Here is a 21,261-nt window from a genome sequence, read left to right as displayed (position 1 = left end):
ACAGTTTAGTTTCATGGAGAAAGGCCAGTTAAATTCAGTTTTCCTTATAGCATCTCTCTGAAGGAAGAGCCAGGCAATAAGAGGAAAGAAAACAGTATGGTACCACTGAGACAGGAAACAGTCCAGGAGCAGCCTGAGAACACACAGCTTAGGGGAAAACTGCTTTCCCAAGATCAGGGTCTGGTAGAATAGCCAAGTTGGAAAAGGAGGTTATCACCTTACTGACATATAAAAATGCAGTCAATAAGAATAAATCAGTAAGAGTAGCACATTTACAACTGAATTGAAGAAGATATAAAAGCTACAAAGGAGCAACACGAGCAGAAGTTCCACAGTTTAAAAATTTCCATACTTTAAATTTTTCCTGCTTAGCAAATATAATGGAAAATTTTATAACTGAATTAAATGAACAATGTAAAACTGCATCGATGATGTTCATCAACAGCACACAAAATATGGTGCAAAATTAATACATGTTACAAGGGTCTGTTTGGGCTAGAATGCAATGAACAGGGGTTGCTGAATAAAGAATCACAACTCTTGGGTCTGGGAGACTAGGCCCCACTTTATTCCCTCAAGGGTGGTATATAAGAAAGGAATAAAAATAATTTGAAGATGGAGAGAAACCCAGGACAAGGGTGGCAAAGGACTGGCAGAGGGATATTTGATAACATTTCCCCTTCAAATTGGACACTCACAAATCTATTCCTTGTTCTATGATTTCTTTTTGCTGCTTAAGGACTTCAAATTGTTCTGGATTATCAGTGCCAGACATTTGTGTACTATAGCTGCCTATTCCTGATGATGATGTTGATTCCAAGGAATTTAAACTTCCGTATCTGTTTATTGTTTCAGGGTGTTTTATTTCACTCGTCTCTTGCTCTGAGGGTTTTTCCTGACCTGTAAGCAGAAAACCAGATTCAATAAATTATTCTATCAAAGGAAAAAAATTCACAAATAAAGCAAGATATTTCCATGTTGCTTAGCTATCCACTTAATACAAATAATGTATTAGGTGCCATAACAGATAATATTTACTTTGACATGAAAATACACTGTAATTAGTATGTGTACAATGTGCACCATTAGGAATTCTTTTTGCAGCTGCAGTGCTGAGTATCCACTGGGTTTCTGCTCTCAGCTCATGTCTCAGAAGGAAAAGTTTTCTCTCAAAGGACTCTTGACTAAGATAACACCAGGGTAGCCCTGCAGCTACGCATTTTTCTCTGAGTAAGGGTAAACGTCAAACATAGAGGAATGATTCAATCTTCTTAAAACTTTTTGGCTTTTATATGTTTCTTCTATAATCATCCATTAACAAAGTTACATAAACATGCTTCACTTTACTATAATATTCTAAATAGAATAGTTCTAGGAAAATTTAGAAAGAAAAAAGTTCAGGTAACAAAGTTTGGAAACTCATAATTTTAAGTTCATATTTAACTCATAGAGAATGCTTCCTCATCAGCTAAATGAATAAAGATGTCATGAAACTGGCTTAACAGCATCTGCAACTATGCTCCCAAGTGTCATTTACATAAATGACAAAGATTATACTCAAATGTCACCTTACCAAGAGTTGTCTGAGAGTTGGGATTCACATACTGATCCTTACTCCATTCAACCATACACTTCAAAATTGACACTAAGCATTCTAAACCTTTCTTCCTCAGGCTCAGTTCCTACAAAATAATTCATGAAAAGAATTTTTAAAAATCTTTTAAGGAAAACACATAGCTCTTTCCTGGCAAAGTTCAAAGCTGAAAATGTTCTTAAAGTTCTTACCTGAATATTACTCATACCAAGTTCTTGACTGCCTCGTCCTTGTGCAATTTTTGATAGATCATTTACTAATCTTTCAAATATGTTTGCTGCATTTAGGTCACAATCATAGTTTACATAAATATCCACCACACTCTGAGCATCTGTAACAACAGGTTAATTTTAACAAAAGCCACCTAGTTATATGAAAATACTTGGCCTTTTAATTATCTCATAATAAGAAAGATAATAAAGAAGGATACTTTTAAGTACCTGCACAAATTCTTGTCAATGTCTGAATAACCATCCATTTGTGGTCAAATGAGCTGGTAGAAGTTTCCAAAATGTATAGGAAAATTTCTTTAAAGAACACCTGTGATTAGAAAAACTCCTGTTTAAAATACTGTTTGTAATTCATGTATGTGATCACTTTTTAAATATCCCAATGCTGTAGAGCAAAAATCAGAACTCAACTTCCTACAGTTCAATTCCTTTTGAGTTCATTTCTAAAATGTCAGGCCTTAAATTGGGTGGGTCACTTACACTGGCCCTTCCAGTAAAAGAAATGCACTTCACATTGTAGTTTTGTTATCACACAGCCACTACAAAAGAATCTGCAAAAAATTTGGAGTTCTTCTGGGAGATTATTTCTCAAAAACATTTGCAAAACTAATTAACTCCTATTTCATGTATTAATCCCCCACAGAGAATAAACTATATTCTGTTCATCATTTATATTTTTCAGACATTATAGTACTGGGCAAGCCTAAGTGTTCCTAGATTTAAAAGTAATTGATGCTGGAATCTACACAATAAAAGGGATCTAATTCTCATATACTGTTATACTTTTATAATTACTCACACAAGTGCAAACTTCTATTGTCCAAAAACTACAAACTACACCAAGTAATGTTGAGCACAAAGAATTACCCAACCTAATTAAATAAATTTCAATTTAAGAGCTAAAAATTTTCAGATTCAAATTTATTTTGGAAAAGTGATGGTAACTTAAGAAGGGATGAGTGAAAAACTTAAAACATTAGAACACTTATGGAACATGTATGTACTATGGATCCAAAAAACTTTTATTCATAATTTAAGACTATTTACCCCCAAAATGGGTGAGGTACCCTTGTAATATGCTTTTCTTTCGCAAAATTCAACACATTTCTCTTACTTGCCTAATGTCAGTATTTCCTGTAAGACTGTAAGCTCTAAGAGGATGGAGACAAGGTCCTTCTTGTTAAGCACCGTGTCTACAATGCATGGCATACAGTAGGCATTCAGTACATATTTATGGCCACAGTTCCCAAACGCTGCACCAAGGCACCCCAGAATGGTACAGCAAACTCAGGGGGATGCCATGAGAATTTCTGAGGGAAAATTCAGAGGGAAATACATCTGTTGGATACTTCAAAAGACTGTTCAGTTTCAACATCAATTAATCACACTACATGCCTTTCAATGACATCATTATTTCTACAAACCTAGGTTTTAGTGGTTGCTATGATAAGCAACAGGTCCTACATGAAAATCAATTTAGGAATGAGGGTGGTAGTGTCCAATTTGATTTCAAGGCCTGAGAAGTTGTAGAGTGTCCTTTAGGCTCATACATTTCAGTAGTCAGTAACTGCTGACTATTTAAGAACAAAATAAAAGCACTTCTGCTTTGAATTGAATGTGTGCTCTCTACCACTGACCCCCAAGCAAATGGAGATTTCGTTGTTAAGAAAAATACTTGTTGTTTGTTTGGACCTAAATGCTTAGTATATGGAATTGTTAGGTATTTCTTCTGAAGTGTACCATGAAAAGATCAGAAACTCTAATGTACCATGGATCAAAAGACTGAAAGTCTCTGATTTACGGAATAAATAAAAAACACAAATTTGGAAAAAGAAGAGGGGGGGACTTCAGATACTGTCTAACGGTTATCAAACTGATCAAACTGCACTAATAAGCAAAAGCCAATCATGGTAATTTAATACACTGGGCCTATCAATAGGAGCTCTAGAAAAAAAAAACTTTTTACAGATTTAGAGAACACTTAGAGTGTAATGCATGTAGAATGACAGTTCCACCACAAGCACTCTGTCTTCACGCAATATTCTTTTGAAAAACTGTATAAACTGTATTGTCTGACATATATGTTAATATTCAACAAAAAACCACAGCATAAAAACTCTCAAGTGAATATTCTCATAAAATAAATCTTCGTGTAACAACACTCTCAATTTTGTTTTTGCAAATTTAGCTATTCGTATATTGGGTTTTCTCCAAGTGGAACACAGCTCATCTTGCATCTGAATGTGTTCAGTACTTTCAAAAGCATATCTATACTTATCTTATTTTATCCTCATAATCTCTCCATAAGGGACAATGGAGAGTGAAACACTTTTGGCTTGTTACACAAGAAAAAGTTCCAAAAGCTGTTTTTAAAGTCTTTTATTTGTAGTTCCTAAAGATAACAAGAAAAAATTATCTAAAAATAGTAACTTTCTAGTTTTGCCTTGCATTATTTTAACAGACATATGGCAAAATTAAAAACTGACAACATATATGCACCAGAAATTGTTTCCTGTCCAAAAACATGACCCAAATTTTAAAACTTTTCACTTAAAATACCAAGGCTTTACTCTGTCTCATTCCCATAACATTAGTTCTACATGAATTTTAATAGATACTATAGAACAGGTATAATAAAGGATAATATCAAAATTCCAGGAAAGTAGTAATTTACCCCTTATGTGAGCTAAAGCATTATCAGCCTTGAGTTAGGACTAAACATAAAAATTAAAGTTAAAATGTAACCTGCATATCGTATCAAACATATGAAGGTGAAAGTTCACTAGAATAAAAGTGAATATTTCTAAAATATACAATGTTCCAACCAAAACAATACTTTAACAAAAGACAAGCTGGGGGAAAAAAAATCCATTAAATCAGTAAAACACAAAGAACTGTTTTTAAATATTGAATTATCTGAAGGTAAAAACAAAAGATGATGAATTGGTATAATATGTGCATATATGGTTGGGAGATTTCCTAATCATTTTGCTAAGTCTCTGGAAATACTTTAGAACAATATAACTGTTATCCTATTTCCAAAGATGTTAAGAGAAAACTTGAGGAACATGAGAGGTACACTGGGGAAAAAAAAAATTACCCCCCAAAGGTAACTCCTCTCTCCATCACCTCTTTAAAACCCCAAATCTTAAATGGTTCAAAACCCTGTATTTCTTAAAATAACCAAATTCACTATTACATACCATATATACAATATTAAAGTAACTGTGAAGACTGATTTAATTCAAGACAATTAAAATCATTCCATTACTATAAATTCCTTGAAGGCAGGACCTAGGTCTTAATTTGATTATGCATTCTTAGTACTTATCTACCACTCAGTACTCTGTAAGCACATGTTACATGAAATACACAAATACTATTTCACATTCTGAAAAACTTTCCAGTGTATTAATAACATGGTTTAACATGAAACAACGGAAAAATCCAATAATGCCTATATGCAAAACATACCTCAATCTGCATCTTCAGATGCGTCTTGAAGTTTGACAACAAAGTAAGAAATATGGAAAGAGAAAGCTCAAAAACCTCTGGAACAGATGAAACTCCATTTTTTGAGAGTGCAACACACAGATACTGCTTAATTGCATTAATAAACATCTCATTTGTCCTGAAAATAGGTCCGGCATTCTGCAGAATGGATAGAAGTAACTGCAACGAAAGAATCTTGGATCGTAACTCATGAGACCTAAAATACAAAAAAGACGGCAGAGTATGAGGACAAGTTTAGCATTATGGTAATAACAAGTTGATCCAAAGATAATTCCTGTACCACATAATTTCACAATCCTTTACATGCAGAAGAACATAAAACTCTACGACATAAAAGTAGTATAGTACATGAATAGGCTTAGCCACTAATACTAGGTAGTTCCATTGATGTTCTCTTCTACCTCATAATTTCCCAAACCATTTTTTTTCTTTTTTGCTTTTTAGGACCGCACCCAAGGCATATGGAAGTTCCCCGCTAGGGGTCAAATCACAGCTATAACTCAACTGCCAGGCTACACCACAGCCACAGCAATGTGGGACCCAAGCTGCGCCTGTGACCTACACCACAGCTCACAGCAGCGCCAGATCCCTGATCCACTGAGCGAGGCCAGGATTCAAACTACATCCTCATGGATACTAGTTGGCTGGCTTCTGCTAAGCCACAATGGAAAATCCTCACAAGCTTTTAAAATGGGAAAACAATCATTTACACATGTTTAACATCAACCTACTGTTCCTCTGGACAAGAAAAAAAAATTAAAGATTTATGCTTCATTCCATTCTTCTACAAGTATATTTCACTTTTTTCTAGCATCATGAACTTAGATTAAGGGATATATTTAGTATAAATAGGTTTCAATGTACTTTTTTTTCCTAGTTATGCTACTTAAAAAACCTAAGGACTAATAAAAGTTTTGGTGCATTAACAAGTTAAAGCATTGCTTCAAGCTTACTTTTTCACTCCTTTGGAACAAAAATTTAACTCTTTTGGGAAAAAAAATAAGCACAAAGAGGATTTTAGAATACTTATACCTTTAAATAGCTTACCCATCTTTCCAAATACTTTTACATTGAAAAGCTGAAAAATACACTCCAGCTTAAAAATTTTAGTTTTCTGATCAATATACTGTGTCATGCTTCTGATCACAATCTAGAATTTTAATTATCAGATTTCACAAATATAATTTTTCCCTATTTAAAGAGGCTTCTTACTTACACACAAGAGCCCAAGGAGACTGATTCCAGGCAATATTTAAATGCTCTAGTGGTTGGTTCTCTATTTCTTCCAAACAGTACTCGGTCACATTTATAACATATAGTAAACTTAATTGCTCTTGATTTCTACCTAAAAATCTTATGGTTATAAGTGTCAAGTAATTGAAGGACCTAAAACTCTAATAAGGAATATTTAATTTTATGTAAACAGAAATCACAAAAATACTGGCATTTTTAAAATAAAATTGGAACCAGTAATATCATGGCTCATTAATATATAGATAGCTTTCCAAGATGGCTATGCCTCTGAATTTAAGAATACATATGTGCAGCAAATACAGTATTACAACAACAGTAACAACAAAAAGTCAGAAACAGAAAGAGGTAAGATTTTGCATAGTTACAGAAAAATACTAAGTAGGCCATGTACTTCCCCCCTTCATGCTGAGCCCTTCTGAGCCTTAAACACTACTGCTACTTTCTACTCTTGCTCACACCCTTTTTGCTCAATTCCAGAAGTATCTAAAACCTGCAGCTTACCATTCTCTAACACATGAGTTTCACTAAATGTTTTATCTTTGTATGCCCAGCATCTAACAAAATGCCTTGCTTGTATGTGCTCAAAATAACTAATGGATTTATTTATGAACTCATCTAAACATTAAGTATAAGGCATTACTCAGTGAAGAAATGAACAAATGATTGTCTTATAACACAATAAATTATACTTCTGATAGGCAAAAGAAGCTGGAAATTACAGATCTGCAGTTTTTCATGGGGCAGTTTCAAATCATGATTCAAGCTTAAATGGATCATCATCTTAGCAAGGTCAAAAAAGCAAATACAAAAAAGGAAATTATATAACCGTAAAAGCTCATTAATTTTGGCAAAAAAAAATCATTCAAGATAGAAAACCACGTATTTTGAAAAAAGAAGTTTCCTAATATATGACCTAAGCCCATTACAGAGGAAGATAATTTACATTATTCCCCATATTAATCTTTTGTAATATTAAATATTTAATGTGGGAAAACTAAGTACCTGAGGCTTTTAAGGTCAGCAACATCTTTGTTAAAAAATAATATGCAAAGACAGCCACACTGCTTGGTTTTGATTGCTGTGTTTAAGATTTTTGCATCTATATTTATGAATACTATTGGCCTATAGTTTTTCCTTTCTGATGATGCTCTTGATGAACCAAGGGTTTTGGTAGTAAGATTATGTTGACCTCATAAAATGAAATAGGAGAGTTTCCTCTTTTTTTTCTATTTTCTGGAAAATTTGTGAAAAATAAACACTGTCTTTTATGTAAAAAAAAGTCAATAACATCTTAAAATCATGCCAAAACGGCCTTCAGCACTAAGGCTAAATTCTTAAGTTATTTTCTCCTTAACATAGGTTTTCGGAGTTCCCTTCGTGGTGCAGTGGTTAACGAATCCAACTAGGAACCATAAGGTTGCATGCCTGGCCTCGCTCAGTGGGTTAAGGATCCCGCATTGCCATGAGCTGTGGTGTAGGTCGCAGACTTGGCCCGGATCCCATGTTGCTGTGGCTCTGATGTAGGCCGGTGGCCACAGCTCCAATTAGACCCCTAGCCTGGGAACCTCCATATGCTGCGGGAGCAGCCCTAGAAAAGGCAAAAAGACAAAAAAAGCAAAAAAAAGTTTTCATCAATCAAAATGAGATGTCAAAACTGTCATTTCCCCACCATAATGAAAATGAGAAATTGAAAAAATTTAAAATACAGTCTTGGAGTTCCCATGGTGGCGCAGTGATTAACGAATCCGACTGGGAACCATGAGGTTGCGGGTTCGATCCCTGGCCTTGCTCAGTGGGTTAAGGATCCGGCATTGCCGTGAGCTATGGTGTGGGTCTCAGACGCGGCTCGGATCAGCACTGCTGTGGCTCTGGCATAGGCCGGTGGCTACAGCTCCAATTAGGCCCCTAGCCTGGGAACCTCCATATGCCGTGGGAGCAGCCCAAGAAATGGCAAAAAACAAAACAACCAACCAAAAAAAAAAAAAATACAGTCTTATAAAGTATGTAGGATATAATCAAGTTTATTCTGTAATCTGAAAAACCTTAATCCTTTTTCTATGGCGTTTGTATTTTCAAAATACAGAAGAATCAATAAATTTTATTTCTGACTCTCAGGATTTGGGCCTAAAAAGATTTTAGTGTTTTAGGTTTACAGGCCTAAAAGATGTTTCTTACTGAATCAGTACAATGTGACAAAATAAAACAAAGCTGTAGAAGATACAACAAATGTGGTTTCCCAAAACTTAGTTTTTATAGTAACTGTCTGCAGTCTTCCTTCTCAGTTGACACTTAGAAACTGAAATGCTCTAGAATTTTTTAAATGAATTCCCCCCTACTTCAATATCCCTTTCTCCAAGTCACTCAAGCCTTTAAGCCTTCTTTCTCCAGAAAGTTCTCCTAAAATTGACATGCTATATAATATATCATGCTACAACATCAGAGGGGCAGGCCTCTCTAATAACTCCCAAACTCAATCTAAAGTAGGAATTAGCTGCACAAGAATCATTTAAATTGAAAGATATTTGTCAATTTATGACTTACAAAAATGGCACCTATACTTATCTACAGTTTAAACTAAAATATTTGATAGTAATCTGACAAGTGACTCTATCTTAAAGTATTTCCTGCTCCTCACAGGAGAAAGTAACTATCTTTAAGCATTTTACAGACCTTAATAAATATTTACCTTTCATTATGACTCTTTAAAATTTATTTCTTTTAGGTTTTATTTCCTTTCAACTGGCAGCTTTCAGAAGCCTAGCATGAGGCTACATGTAACAGAGCTATATTAGTTCCAATGCTATTTACAATGTCAAAATAATAATTCATCCAGTCATTCAGTACTTCTTAAGCACCTACTCTGTACCAGGCACAAGTATATAACGTTGTTGGTGTGCTTTGGAAAATAGCGTAAGGTATCTATTCTAGCACTTTGAAACTTACTATTTTTTAACACATTTTTTAAAAAGTAAAATAATCCTAAAATATATTTTTGAAGGCCCTGAAAGACACAAAGAACAAAACAAAATCCAAAGACTGTCTTAGAGTAAGTTTTAAGCTTAAAAACCTCCATTTGTGGGGGAGAACAGCTAAGGACTTACTTTGGATCTGGTGGTCCATCTGACAGTGGTTTCATTGACAGTTTACACAATGACCTGAATACTAGAAAGGCATCCTTTTGTAAAATATGGGAAAACTTAGCACCAGGTGAAGGTCCTGAAGAATTTCCAGATTCCTAAACAAGTGAACACATCATGTAAATAAAGACATTTGCCAGTGCAAAATCATTTCAGCCTTGTATATATTTTATTCAATTCAGGATATGTGCGATTCTATTAGAAGGGAAACTAGATGAGGAATCTGCCACATTGCTTTTCTTTACTATGACAAGCCACTCCCATCCTCAACAATAAATACCTTACAAATGCCTTCTTTTAAAAAATTGTCTTTGCCATCAAACTTTTTAAAATTTTAAAAAATAAAAAATTCAGCTCATACTATTACTTAACAAAAACTAGCACATCATGCCCCAACAAGACACCTCAACTATAGCCTAAACTATGATTTCCACTACCTGTCACTCAATGTTTTGTTCTATTTCATTTTTTATTTAATCTGTGCAGATAGAAATAAACAATAAAGACTGTGAAGGCAGAGTTTAAAAGCTATTAACTATGGAGTTCCTTTGTGGCTCAGCAGTTAACAAACCCAATTAGCATCCATGAGGATGCAGGTTTGATCCCTGGTCTCGCTCAGTGGGTTATGGATCCAGTGTTGCCGAAAGCACAGTATAGGTCAAGGATGGAGCTTGGGTCTGGTGTTGCTGTGGCTGGCAGTTGCAGCTCTGATTCATCCCCTGGCCTGGGAAGTTCCACATGCTGCAGGTATGGCCCTTACCAAAAAAAAAAAAAAAAAAAAAGCTGTTAATTGATACAGGTCAACAAAGGCTAAGAAAACTTACCCCCATGTATGGGACAATGATTTTTTAAGGGTAGGACTCCCTTATCTACAAAGATAAGGAAAAGATGTACAAAATAAAGGGTAGGAAGGATGTGAGGACCTATCACTACCATAGTATGGATTTCACTGCAGCCCTGAACAAAAGCTAAGATGAAGTTCTATAGATTATAAAAGTTCTTTCTCCTCCTACAGTGTACCAGAATTATCCTATGTGATAACAATGCTCTTTTTAAATGTAACTTCAGTGGAGGGGGAAGATGTAGGCAAGATGTGAACATATATGAGACACATCTTAGGATTGGAAATTCAGCTATCAACATTTTAAGGGAATAAACTGCTCTGAGTTATATCAATGAAAAAACAAAACAAAACAAAACAAAACCCAAGTTTTTATTTCCTTAAACTGAAATCAGCCAGCATTATCAACTAGATATATTCACCACAAGGGGTTGTTGGCAGCCTATCAATTCGTAAGATTAAGAGAATTTTCCCCTCTATTTCTACCTGAGTATCATTGGAAGAGACAGACAATCTGTCATCAGGTAAGGACGGTGTATATGCAACAGAAATTGGTGTTCCTGGAATTCCATTTGCTTGAATATTTTCACTGTCGCTACCATCCTCTATGGTTCCAATGTTGCCATCTGCGCTTGCATTTATGGTAGTCCTTTCTCCCGTATCTACAACGTGAGAATAAAAACATGCAAACAAATTCGACTTAACTCAAGTGCATTAAAAAAGCAGAGACTCTTTAAAATGTAACAGGGAGTTCCCATTGTTGTTCGGTGGAAACAAATTCAACTAGTATCCATGCGGATGCAGGTTTGATTCCTGGCCTTGCTCAGTGGGTTGCTGAGCAAGGCCAGGAATCGAGCATTCGTCGGCTGCTGTGAGCTGTGGTGTAGGTGGCAATCACAGCTTGGATCCTGCGTTGCTGCGGCTGTGGTGTAAACCGGCAGCTATAGCTCCGATTAGACCCCTAGCCTGGGGACTTCCATATGCCTCAGGTGTGGCCATAAAAAGCAAAAACCATAAAATAAAATGAAAGAATAAAATGCAACAGTGGCAGAAAAGCAATGTGAAGTAAGATATATTGGCATCATTTAAAGGTTAGCATACTTACTAGTAAGTATGCATTTGGAATACATCCAAAGATGATCCTTAAGTAGTTCTAGCAATGAAACACTAACCAGAATGTGCCAAAACAGAAGCTTACTTTAAGTCTATATTAGCATTTACTAAGCTGAGTTCTAGTGAATGCTAATGCCTGTAAGATATTTAAAGAAATTCTTACCGCCCAAATCCCACTTTCAAATACATTAAGGAAATGATGGAAAATAGGTTTATTATAGCCTTTAATTTGTTAATGTGTTTGGAGTCCTCTAAAGATGACATACAACATGCAGTATTTCCAAAATTTATTTTACCATGAGACCCCCTGCCCCTCTTTACAGTTAATTAATACCTCTAATAACATATATTCTTTGGAATACAACTATGGAATGGCCTATACCCCGAATATTCTTCAGTGTCACTCTGAGTAATTCTGGTAATTAATAAACACAGAAATAAATGACTCCCAGTAGAATAAACATAGATAATGCAAATAATACCAAGTTTTAGAACTACTCTAAGTGTAATGTATGTTACTCTAAAAAAGGAACACATACATGTCTGTGGACATAACTCAGTAGCTATCTGACAGGAAACTGCTCCTTTAAAGCTCCCAATTAAAGGAAATTTGATGCTAGCATATGAGGGATATAAAATGTACTAGAAGGAGCAAAGATTTTGGAAAATGAAAAACCCCCGTTTCAATCATGTCTCTACTATTTAGCTAGATACGTTTTTTTACCTTCTTTTGCCTTGTTTTCATCATAACCAACAAAGATTATGAGGAATCATCAAAACACATACACAACACACAAAGAACACATAATTGGTTTTCGATAAGTGGTAGCTATTATTAATTTTGCAGATAATGGAGTTTCTGTTGTGGTTCAGTGGTTAACAAATCCGACTAGGAACCATGAGGTTGCGGGTTCAATCCCTGCCCTTGCTCAGTGGGTTAAGGATCCCGAGTTGCTGTGTTTCTGGCGTAGGCCAGTGGCTGCAGCTCCGATTCGACCCCTAGCCTGGGAACCTCCATGTGCCGTGGGAACGGCCCAAAAAATCACAAAAAGACAAAAAAAAAATTTAATTTTGCAGATAATGGATAACATGTGCCCAATTTTTTCAATGATTAGAGTAATAAAAGGAGTGTACCTCATACTACACTGATGTCTGACACACTAAACACTACTGTAGCTTTCCATATACATGTCGAGTAGGCTTATACATATATACTTTCTGGAAGAAGTCACAAAAAGCTTAATAATGAATAGCAGAAATTGCTAACTGTTCCCCAAAGCACTTATTCCAAACCTTTTTTCTCTGTACCCAATTATATCTCTTTCCACTGCCCCAATTCATCTTCCCTTAATAAATAACTTCTACCTTCTACTTAGCAAAGTAGATAATTTAACATAGGCTTCCTCACCCCACCATCAAGTTCCTTGATGTCAATAATCATCTTTTTCTTCCTCTTATTTCAGGGGAAAAATATTCCATTATGTTTCTAAGCTGAACAACTCACCCTCAAATCCACCACTTCTTGCCTTCAGTACTATCTTCCTCCCCTGAATGCTACATTTTCAATCTGTGCACATGACTGGATCCTCCCCAATACTTGACAAACATACTCAAATCTTTTCATTATAAAGACAATCTTCCTTCAACTTTGTCACACATTAGCTAATATCCATTCTTCTTTTTAAAGTCAGATTTCTAAAGGAATAATCAATATTCATTGATAATACTGTCCTTTTTAGGAAAGGAATTGAAAGCATTCTCTGATTTCATTTTCAGGCTTTGAAGCTAAACATTTTTCGGTTGAAGTCTTTGCCACTTCCTACAAGTTAATCTCTCAGTGCTTCAATTTTCTCAATTACAAAAAAGGGAATCATAACAGTATCTTAACATCCCAGAGTTTGGGAAGTATTAAATGAATAAACACAAATAAAGCACATAAAATCATTGGGGATACCTTAAAAAGTACTTAATATTTATTAGCATTCTTCGCATTGTCTCCTTTAATTGCCCTCTAAACATTAAGTGCAGACTTCTATTTTATTTTATTTTTTTGCTTTTTAGGCCACACCTGCAGCATGTGGAAGTTCCCAGGCTAGGGGTTGAATAGCAGCTTCAGGCCCACACCACAGCCATGCGGGATCCATGCTGTCTGAGACAATGCCAGATCCTTAACCCACTGAGCGAGGCCAGGGATCGAACCCACATCCTCATGGATACTAGGTTGGGTTCTGAACCTGACGAGCCACAACCGGAACTCTGGCATTTGTTTTTTTTAAAGGGCCAGATAGTAAACATTTTAAGCTTTGTGGGCCATATGATCTTTGTTGCAACTGCTCAACTTTACTTCTGTAGGCTAAAGGCAGCCACTATAGGCAATACATAAACAAATGAGCATGGCTGTGTTCCAATAAAACTTTATTTACAAAAATAGACCATGGGCCAAATTTGGTTCATGGAACACAATTTGCCAACCCCTCTTATGCATTATGAGATTTTTAAAGACTATATGAGAACCTAGTGCTCTTTATTTTTTCCCTCATTATAAGTTTATGGTTTTTAGGAAAAAAATTCATACTCCCCAAGATCATGCTCTCTCTCTTTTTTTGGGGGGGGGCGCTATACCCACAGCATATACAAGTTCCCAGGCTAGAGGATGAATCAGAGCTACAGCTGCCAGCCTATGTCACAGCAAAGCCAGATCTAAGCCGCATCTGCGACGTGTACCACAGCTCAACGGCAATACAAGATCCTTTTAACCCACTGAGTGGGGTCAGGGACTGAACCCTCATCCTCATGACACCAGTCAGGTTCCTTTCCACTGAGCCACAATGGGAACTCATCGGGCTCTCTTCTTTAACTTCTATGCTTTTTCCCATTTGGTAATCTACTTCAATTACTAATTTTAACAGAATGACCTATTGTACCTGCCTTGATGTCTCTTCGGCCAGAGTTCCATATTTCCATTATATTTTTCATAAACATTTTCACATGAATGACACATATGAAGGTCAAATTCAGTACGTTGAAATAAAAATTAGTTACCTTCCTCCCCAAGCCAATTTACAATCTACTCCAACAATTCTATCAATAGTACTGCCACCCACTTAGCCACTTAGGCTCAAAAACTGGGAGACTACCTGCAGAAAGAGCTAACAGAGCAGGCCTGACACCGCCTATTCTTAGAAAGGTCTGCTTACAAGCTTGGCCCTTGGCTGGGAACTCGGAACTCACATGTTGGGAGGATTCTCACTATTCCTAGAACTGGTAAGGGTGGCTCACCTGTGCCTCAACAGTTTGTACAAATGATGTGGTTTCTGCAAATACCAGCTTTTCCTGTGAGAATCGGGAATTTTGGTATATGCAGATAGAGGATGCCTATGTAACCAGCCCCCAGTAAAAGCTTTGGGCTCTCAGTCTCTAAAGAGCTGCCCTGGTAGACAGCACTTCACAATTCAGTGCTTGAAGAGTTAAGTATAACTTCACTGGGCGAGGACTCCTGGAAGTGAGCATTTGACTTCGTCCAGACTTTGCCCCAAACATCTTTTCCCTTTGATGAAAAAATCATCAATTTGCCTTGGACCTTGACAAGTAATAAATCACAGTGGTGAGTATAACTATATATATATGATAAGTCCCTTGAGTCCTTCTAATGAATTACCAAGTCTTGAGGTAACTGCAGGGATTTCTGACATCCTTATTTTCTCTTTCACCTAGATTTCAACAAATGCAAACTCTTCTTAACTCAACATCTTTCATTTCTCTTCTCATTCACTTTTTCTTCTCCATTTCCACTGTTAATGTCCTATTTAGGTTTAGATTACTGCACTGGTCTTTCACTAGATGTCCTAATTCCCTACCTAGCTTCTCAAAATATTATTCTGATTACGTCATTTCTTAGTTCTAAAATCTTTGATGGTAACTTATTCTGTCCTAGAATGAAGTGCAAAATCATAAACCTGAAATTTATACCTATCCACTGATTGGCTCCAAACTACCTCTTTAAGTAATATTTATGTTTTTAAGTAGGTTTTTTGGGGGGTTTTTTTTGTTTTGTTTTTGTTTGTTTGTTTGTTTTTAGGGCCATACCCACAGCATATGGAGGTTCCCAGGCTAGGGGTCTAATCAGAGCTACAGCTGCCAGCCTACACCACAGCTCATGGCAACGCCAGATCCTTAATCCACTGAGTGAGGCCAGGGATCGAACCCGCAACCTCATGGTTCCTAGTCAGATTCATTTCCACTATGCAACAACGGGATCTCCATTTATTTTGTATTTTTTTGTTATGACACCACATATGCTACATTTCAGACAAACCAGCACATGCCAATTCCCAAATCACTGTCTCTTCTAGAGTTTACCTAACAGAGTTCCCACTACATTAGACACATCCCATATCTACATGAATCCATATAGCTCAAGCATTACCTCCTCCTATATGAACCTCTCCTGGATAATTTTAGCTAGAAATAATCATTCTTTTTTTTTTCCCTAAATGTTAAGAGGATTTTAACTATTTCTTTCTAGTGACACTTATTACACCTTGGACTAGTCTTACACACCTATACTGCAGAACTCCTCTCCTCCAGAACATGGTCTACCTCAGATAGACTTTTGTGTCTCCCTACAGTGCCACACAACTTTATGCATTTCCTAAGTATCTGGTGTATGAAAAAGTGAATGAAAAACTGAGAATGCAATCAGATGACTACTTCCTTCTAAGGTTGTACTAAAGAAGGAAATATATTCTTAGAAATGATGTTACAGGAGTTCCCATTGTGGTGCAGTGGTTAACGAATCCGACTAGGAACCATGAGATTGCAGGTTCAATCCCTGGCCTTGCTCAGTGGGTTAAGGATCTGGCATTGCCCTGAGCTGTGGTGTAGGTCGCAGACGTGGCTCGGATCCCGTGTTGCTGTGGCTCTGGCGTAGGCCGGCAGCTACAGCTCTGATTAGACCCCTAGCCTGGAACCTCCATATGCCGCAGGAGTGGCCCTAGAAATGGCAAAAAGACAAAAAAAAAAAAAAAAAAGAAATGATGTTACAGAAGGAAATTAGGTATAGCTGAAATAGTACTAGTCTTAATCAAGAACTGTAGATTCAAACATACCTCTAAAAGTATATGTAGCAAGGTACTATGCTTAATAAAATAAGCTTCAGTGGACTGGACTCAAATCTAATCCTATCTGTAATACTATTACTTATGAAAAATGTGAGTGAAATTCCTAACTTTTAAGAAATTTTTATAATACAATCCATAAGATAGGAAATGACCCTCTATTAGCTATGACTTGGTCATAATTAAGGTCTAAGAAATAAAAATTTTTCCAACAAAGATATAAAATACTAAAAACCAAGCCAATTTAAACATTTTCTAGTTTATTAAGTTTAGCACATTTAGGAGGATGAAGGATATACCCTTCCCCCTCTCCCATCAAACATAAAACCAAAAAATGAAATGGTATCAATCCTTTCTTTAATAGGGTGGGAAATAGTGGGTCTTTACAAAAGGACTATAACTGAAACTGAAGAAAAAGGAAGTACTCTTCTATAATCAAAGATGTTTATATGTTTTTTTCTACACACACTCTAATTTGAGAAAGAGCTTGTATTTTTGCGCCTTTTTTGTTCTGCATGTTATAAAAACAGCCTCCACAGTCAGATGAAATAACCTCAGACAGGATCAATGAATTTCAGGTCAAATACGCTACCTCCCACAACCAGGTTCACCATTTCTTCTACAAGGCTCTGTACGATGTCTTGTGGCTTTTCCTCACACTCGTGGTTTTCTCCATCATATAAGATATCATTTTTAGATAATGCTTTAAAAAAGAAAAATTCAAGAGAACATTATTTTAGTCTTTTGGAAATTTTTACTAAGCATTTATAGTGAAAAAAGTCCAAGAAATAAAGAATAAAAGAAAAAATCATTTATATATATGAAACCAGAAGCAATTACATGTGAAATCTTCAAAACTTATAACCAAATCATATTTTAAAATATTTTATAATTTCAAGTCAATTTCAACAATGATTCATTTGACAAGCTATTATACGATTATTCAACTTAAATGAGTTTTCTAAATTATTCCTTTAAGAGCCCAAACTTTTAAAAGTATTCTGAATGAAACATTTCTAACATGTCCCACACACTTATCAAATAATATTAAATGTAACTAAAGCTCATTTTGATTAATTAGGCTCATCAATAATAATAATTGATCATTGTCCTCTAATATACTGAGGTCCTTGAAGAACCATCTGGGCCCTTCCTGTTCCTTCCCCAACAGACTACATGTTCAATGTAAAACTAAATGTAATCAGTAAAAAAGAATTCAGTCCTCAATTTAACATGAAATCAAAAACAGATATAGGAGTTCCCGTCGTGGCGCAGTGGTTAACGAATCCGACTAGGAACCATGAGGTTGCGGGTTCGGTCCCTGCCCTTGCTCAGTGGGTTAAGGATCCGGCGTTGCCGTGAGCTGTGGTGTAGGTTGCAGACGCGGCTCGGATCCCGCGTTGCTGTAGCTCTGGCGTAGGCCGGTGGCTACAGCTCCGATTCGATTGGACCCCTAGCCTGGGAACCTCCATATGCCGCGGGAGCGGCCCAAGAAATAGCAACAACAACAACAAAGAGAAAAGACAAAAAAAAAAAAAAACAGATATAACTGCCAATTAGAACTTCTAAACAACATACAAGAAACTAATAAAACTTGACATTCCCAGTTAGCTTGTACAGACTATTACAGATAAAAATAGGATTTCCACAGGGCTTTTTGAAATGCTGAAAATACCTCAGGAAGGCTCAATTAGCACTTCATGATGCTTTGGGATCTGACACACTCTCGTCAGGGGCAACTGTCCTACACCAAATGGCATCATAATGCATGTTTGTTGACTGTGCTACTGTCTACACACCCATCCCCACACACTACTATAAAGAACCACTACTTAAAAACCCTGGCTTCCAGAAGTCTGTCCTCCCTGTTGTTAACTGCTCCCAATCTACTGTTGGCTGCATTCTACAAGATACTGACTGCTATAGGAGAAATCTAATAAATAAGAACTGTCAAATCAGTAATCTTACTGTATAAAATCCAAACACAACAGCATTTTGATTCTTCTATGGAGTAAAAACATATAAATGTCTTGACAAATGTTCCATCATTCTTAAGTTTTGTCTTTTTGCGCTCTGGTTGGCTAACATTACCAAGAGTCTAAAAATTAATAGTTTAAACATAACTACATGTATATAATATGATTAACCAATCAAGTCAGTCCTCATAAGCTGTCTTACAGAAATAGATCAGAGTAACACAGTATTTATTACACATGGGAAATGATTAGAGAAGTTAACTATTACATTGAAAGTAACAAAGCCAATAAGTGGCAGAGTGGTGATTCAAAGCAGATAATCTAACTCCAGAGCATGTGATGGCTCTCAGGGAGAATTTTCATTTATATCAGCTGTCAAGGAAAAAAGCAAAACAAAACAAAACACCTTTAAAGCCAAAATAATCACGACCATGCCATAGGAATTATGTCTTATTTCTAATTCTGTATCCTAAAAGGTATGCACAATGGTACCCTATTACATAGTAGATGCTTCTGTTCTTTGGGTCTTAGTTGTTTCCCCTGGTAAAAAAAACTTGCTAAATTTTCTAGTTAGCTACTCCTACCCTTATTCAAACAAGATTCCGCTAAAACACTACTTTTTCTGGGGAGTTCCTGTCATGGCGCAGTGGCTAACGAATTTGACGAGGAACCATGAGGTTGCAGGTTCGATCCCTGGCCTCGCTCAGTGGGTTAAGGATCCGGCGTTGCTGTGAGCTGTGGTGTAGGACGCAGACGTGGGCTCGGATCCCACGTTGCTGTGGCTCTGGTGTAGGCCGGCGGCTACAGCTCCAATTAGACCCCTAGCCTGGGAACCTCCATATGCTGCAGGAGCAGACCTAGAAGAGGCAAAAGAAAAAAAAAAAAGACAAACATTACTTTTTCTACAAAAGTCCTTCCTAAGTCTCTTTAGCAGAATTATCTTGTGCCTGCCACTTGCAGGGTATTTATCACATTATATATCATTTATACATGCCTGGACCGCCAGGCAGTCCAAGAGCACCCTGAGAGCAATGGCTACATCTTCATCAGCTTTTTAACCCCATATCCAATCACAGTGCCTGGGACACAGTATGCTAAATCAATGTTTGCTGAATGCATGGATGAAGAAATGGAGAAATAAATAAAGTTCTAACTTTATTAGAGATCAGCCCTTTGAATCTGCTCCTTTATAAGCTTACAGTGAAAGTAGGGGAAATTTTGGCAACAGTAGGTTAGAAAAATGCAAATCATCTAAGCAGCATAGACTGACTATTAGTTTGAATACTGGGAATGCTTGGTTTATCAAAACTGTCACTTTCAAAATAAATACTAAAGCACTATTAAAGTGGTAAAAAGCTACCTTTTCGTGCCACTATTGATGTTCTTGCCACTATTATATTATGCAAAAGACGTGGTTAAAAAAATCAAGAGCTTAAAATACACTGTAGAAGTCTTTCCTCAAAGGAAAAACACAGAACACAGATGAACTGTTTCTAAGCCATAGTTTCTTAACCATCCTAGTTCTATAAAACCACACTAGAAAGCTAACAGAACTTCCATCATTATTTGACATCACGCTAAGGAGGAACAAAGGGAACAGACTCCCTGGAAGTTTTTTGTTGTTGTTGTTTTTCTTTTTTGACCACCTCGCAGCATATGGAGTTCCTGGGCCAGGGATCAGAGTTTAACCTACACCACAGCTGTAGCAATGCCAGCCAGGCTGGGGAATGAATCTATGTCCCAGGGCTCCAGGGACATAGCCAATCCTGTTGTGTCACACTGGGAAATCCACTCCCTGGCAGTTTCATAGAACAGCTAGAGTAGAGAATAGCATCTGGGGGAAACAATGACTGCATGTGTTTACTTTTAGAGAAAAAAAATTTTAACATAGAAGTAATTTTTGTAACTTGTAACCTTTTTCTTATAAATTTACTTAGAAAAACACTGTCCGAGAATAACTTGTAATGATTATTACACATCAGAATATAAAAATAAAATTTTTGGGAGTTCCTGTCGTGGTGCAGTGGTTAAGGAATCCGACTAGGAACCATGAGGTTGCGGGTTTCGTCCCTGCCCTTGCTCAGTGGGTTAATGATCCGGCGTTGCCGTGAGCTGTGGTGTAGGTTGCAGATGCAGCTCGGATCCTGCGTTGCTGTGGCTCTGGCGTAGGCCGGTGGCTACAGCTCCGATTCAACCCCTGGCCTGGGAACCTCCATATGCCGCGGGAGCGGCCCAAGAAATAGCAACAACAACAACAACAAAAAAAAAAGACAAAAGACAAAAGACCAAAAAAAAAAAAAAATTTTTGTATGTCAGTTGGTTACTAAAAGATTTTTCATATTTAATTTCAGTACTTTTTTGATAATAATATTTTGTGAACTTATAATGATTTCCTAAAATTTTCAGTCACATTCTAGAAAACCTTACCAAATAAATAGGTCTTTTGTTTGCTGTGAACTAATTTTAAGAAAATTGAAGTTTCTATA

At 36.6% G+C, this 21,261-nt stretch overlaps 1 protein-coding gene across 2 annotated transcripts in view; it reads right to left on the bottom strand.

Annotated features, from left to right (window-relative positions):
- Positions 1–21,261, bottom strand: part of ARFGEF1 (ADP ribosylation factor guanine nucleotide exchange factor 1) — a 147,060-nt gene that overhangs the window by 64,872 nt on the left and 60,927 nt on the right. For both annotated transcript variants that reach the window (XM_047783799.1, XM_047783800.1), the window contains exons 7-14: positions 17,392–17,502; positions 11,056–11,231; positions 9,693–9,826; positions 5,299–5,533; positions 2,035–2,134; positions 1,786–1,925; positions 1,574–1,682; positions 699–900 (exon numbers count right to left, since the gene is read on the bottom strand). In XM_047783799.1, the coding sequence (XP_047639755.1) occupies positions 699–900; positions 1,574–1,682; positions 1,786–1,925; positions 2,035–2,134; positions 5,299–5,533; positions 9,693–9,826; positions 11,056–11,231; positions 17,392–17,502 (1,207 nt within the window). The remainder of the gene's footprint in view (positions 1–698; positions 901–1,573; positions 1,683–1,785; positions 1,926–2,034; positions 2,135–5,298; positions 5,534–9,692; positions 9,827–11,055; positions 11,232–17,391; positions 17,503–21,261) is intronic.

The sequence above is a fragment of the Phacochoerus africanus genome, chromosome 6, assembly GCF_016906955.1.
Source record: "Phacochoerus africanus isolate WHEZ1 chromosome 6, ROS_Pafr_v1, whole genome shotgun sequence".
NCBI classification, from domain to species: Eukaryota; Metazoa; Chordata; class Mammalia; order Artiodactyla; family Suidae; genus Phacochoerus; species Phacochoerus africanus.
Note: the sequence above shows the minus strand (reverse complement) of the source record. Positions and strands in the feature narration are given on the sequence as shown.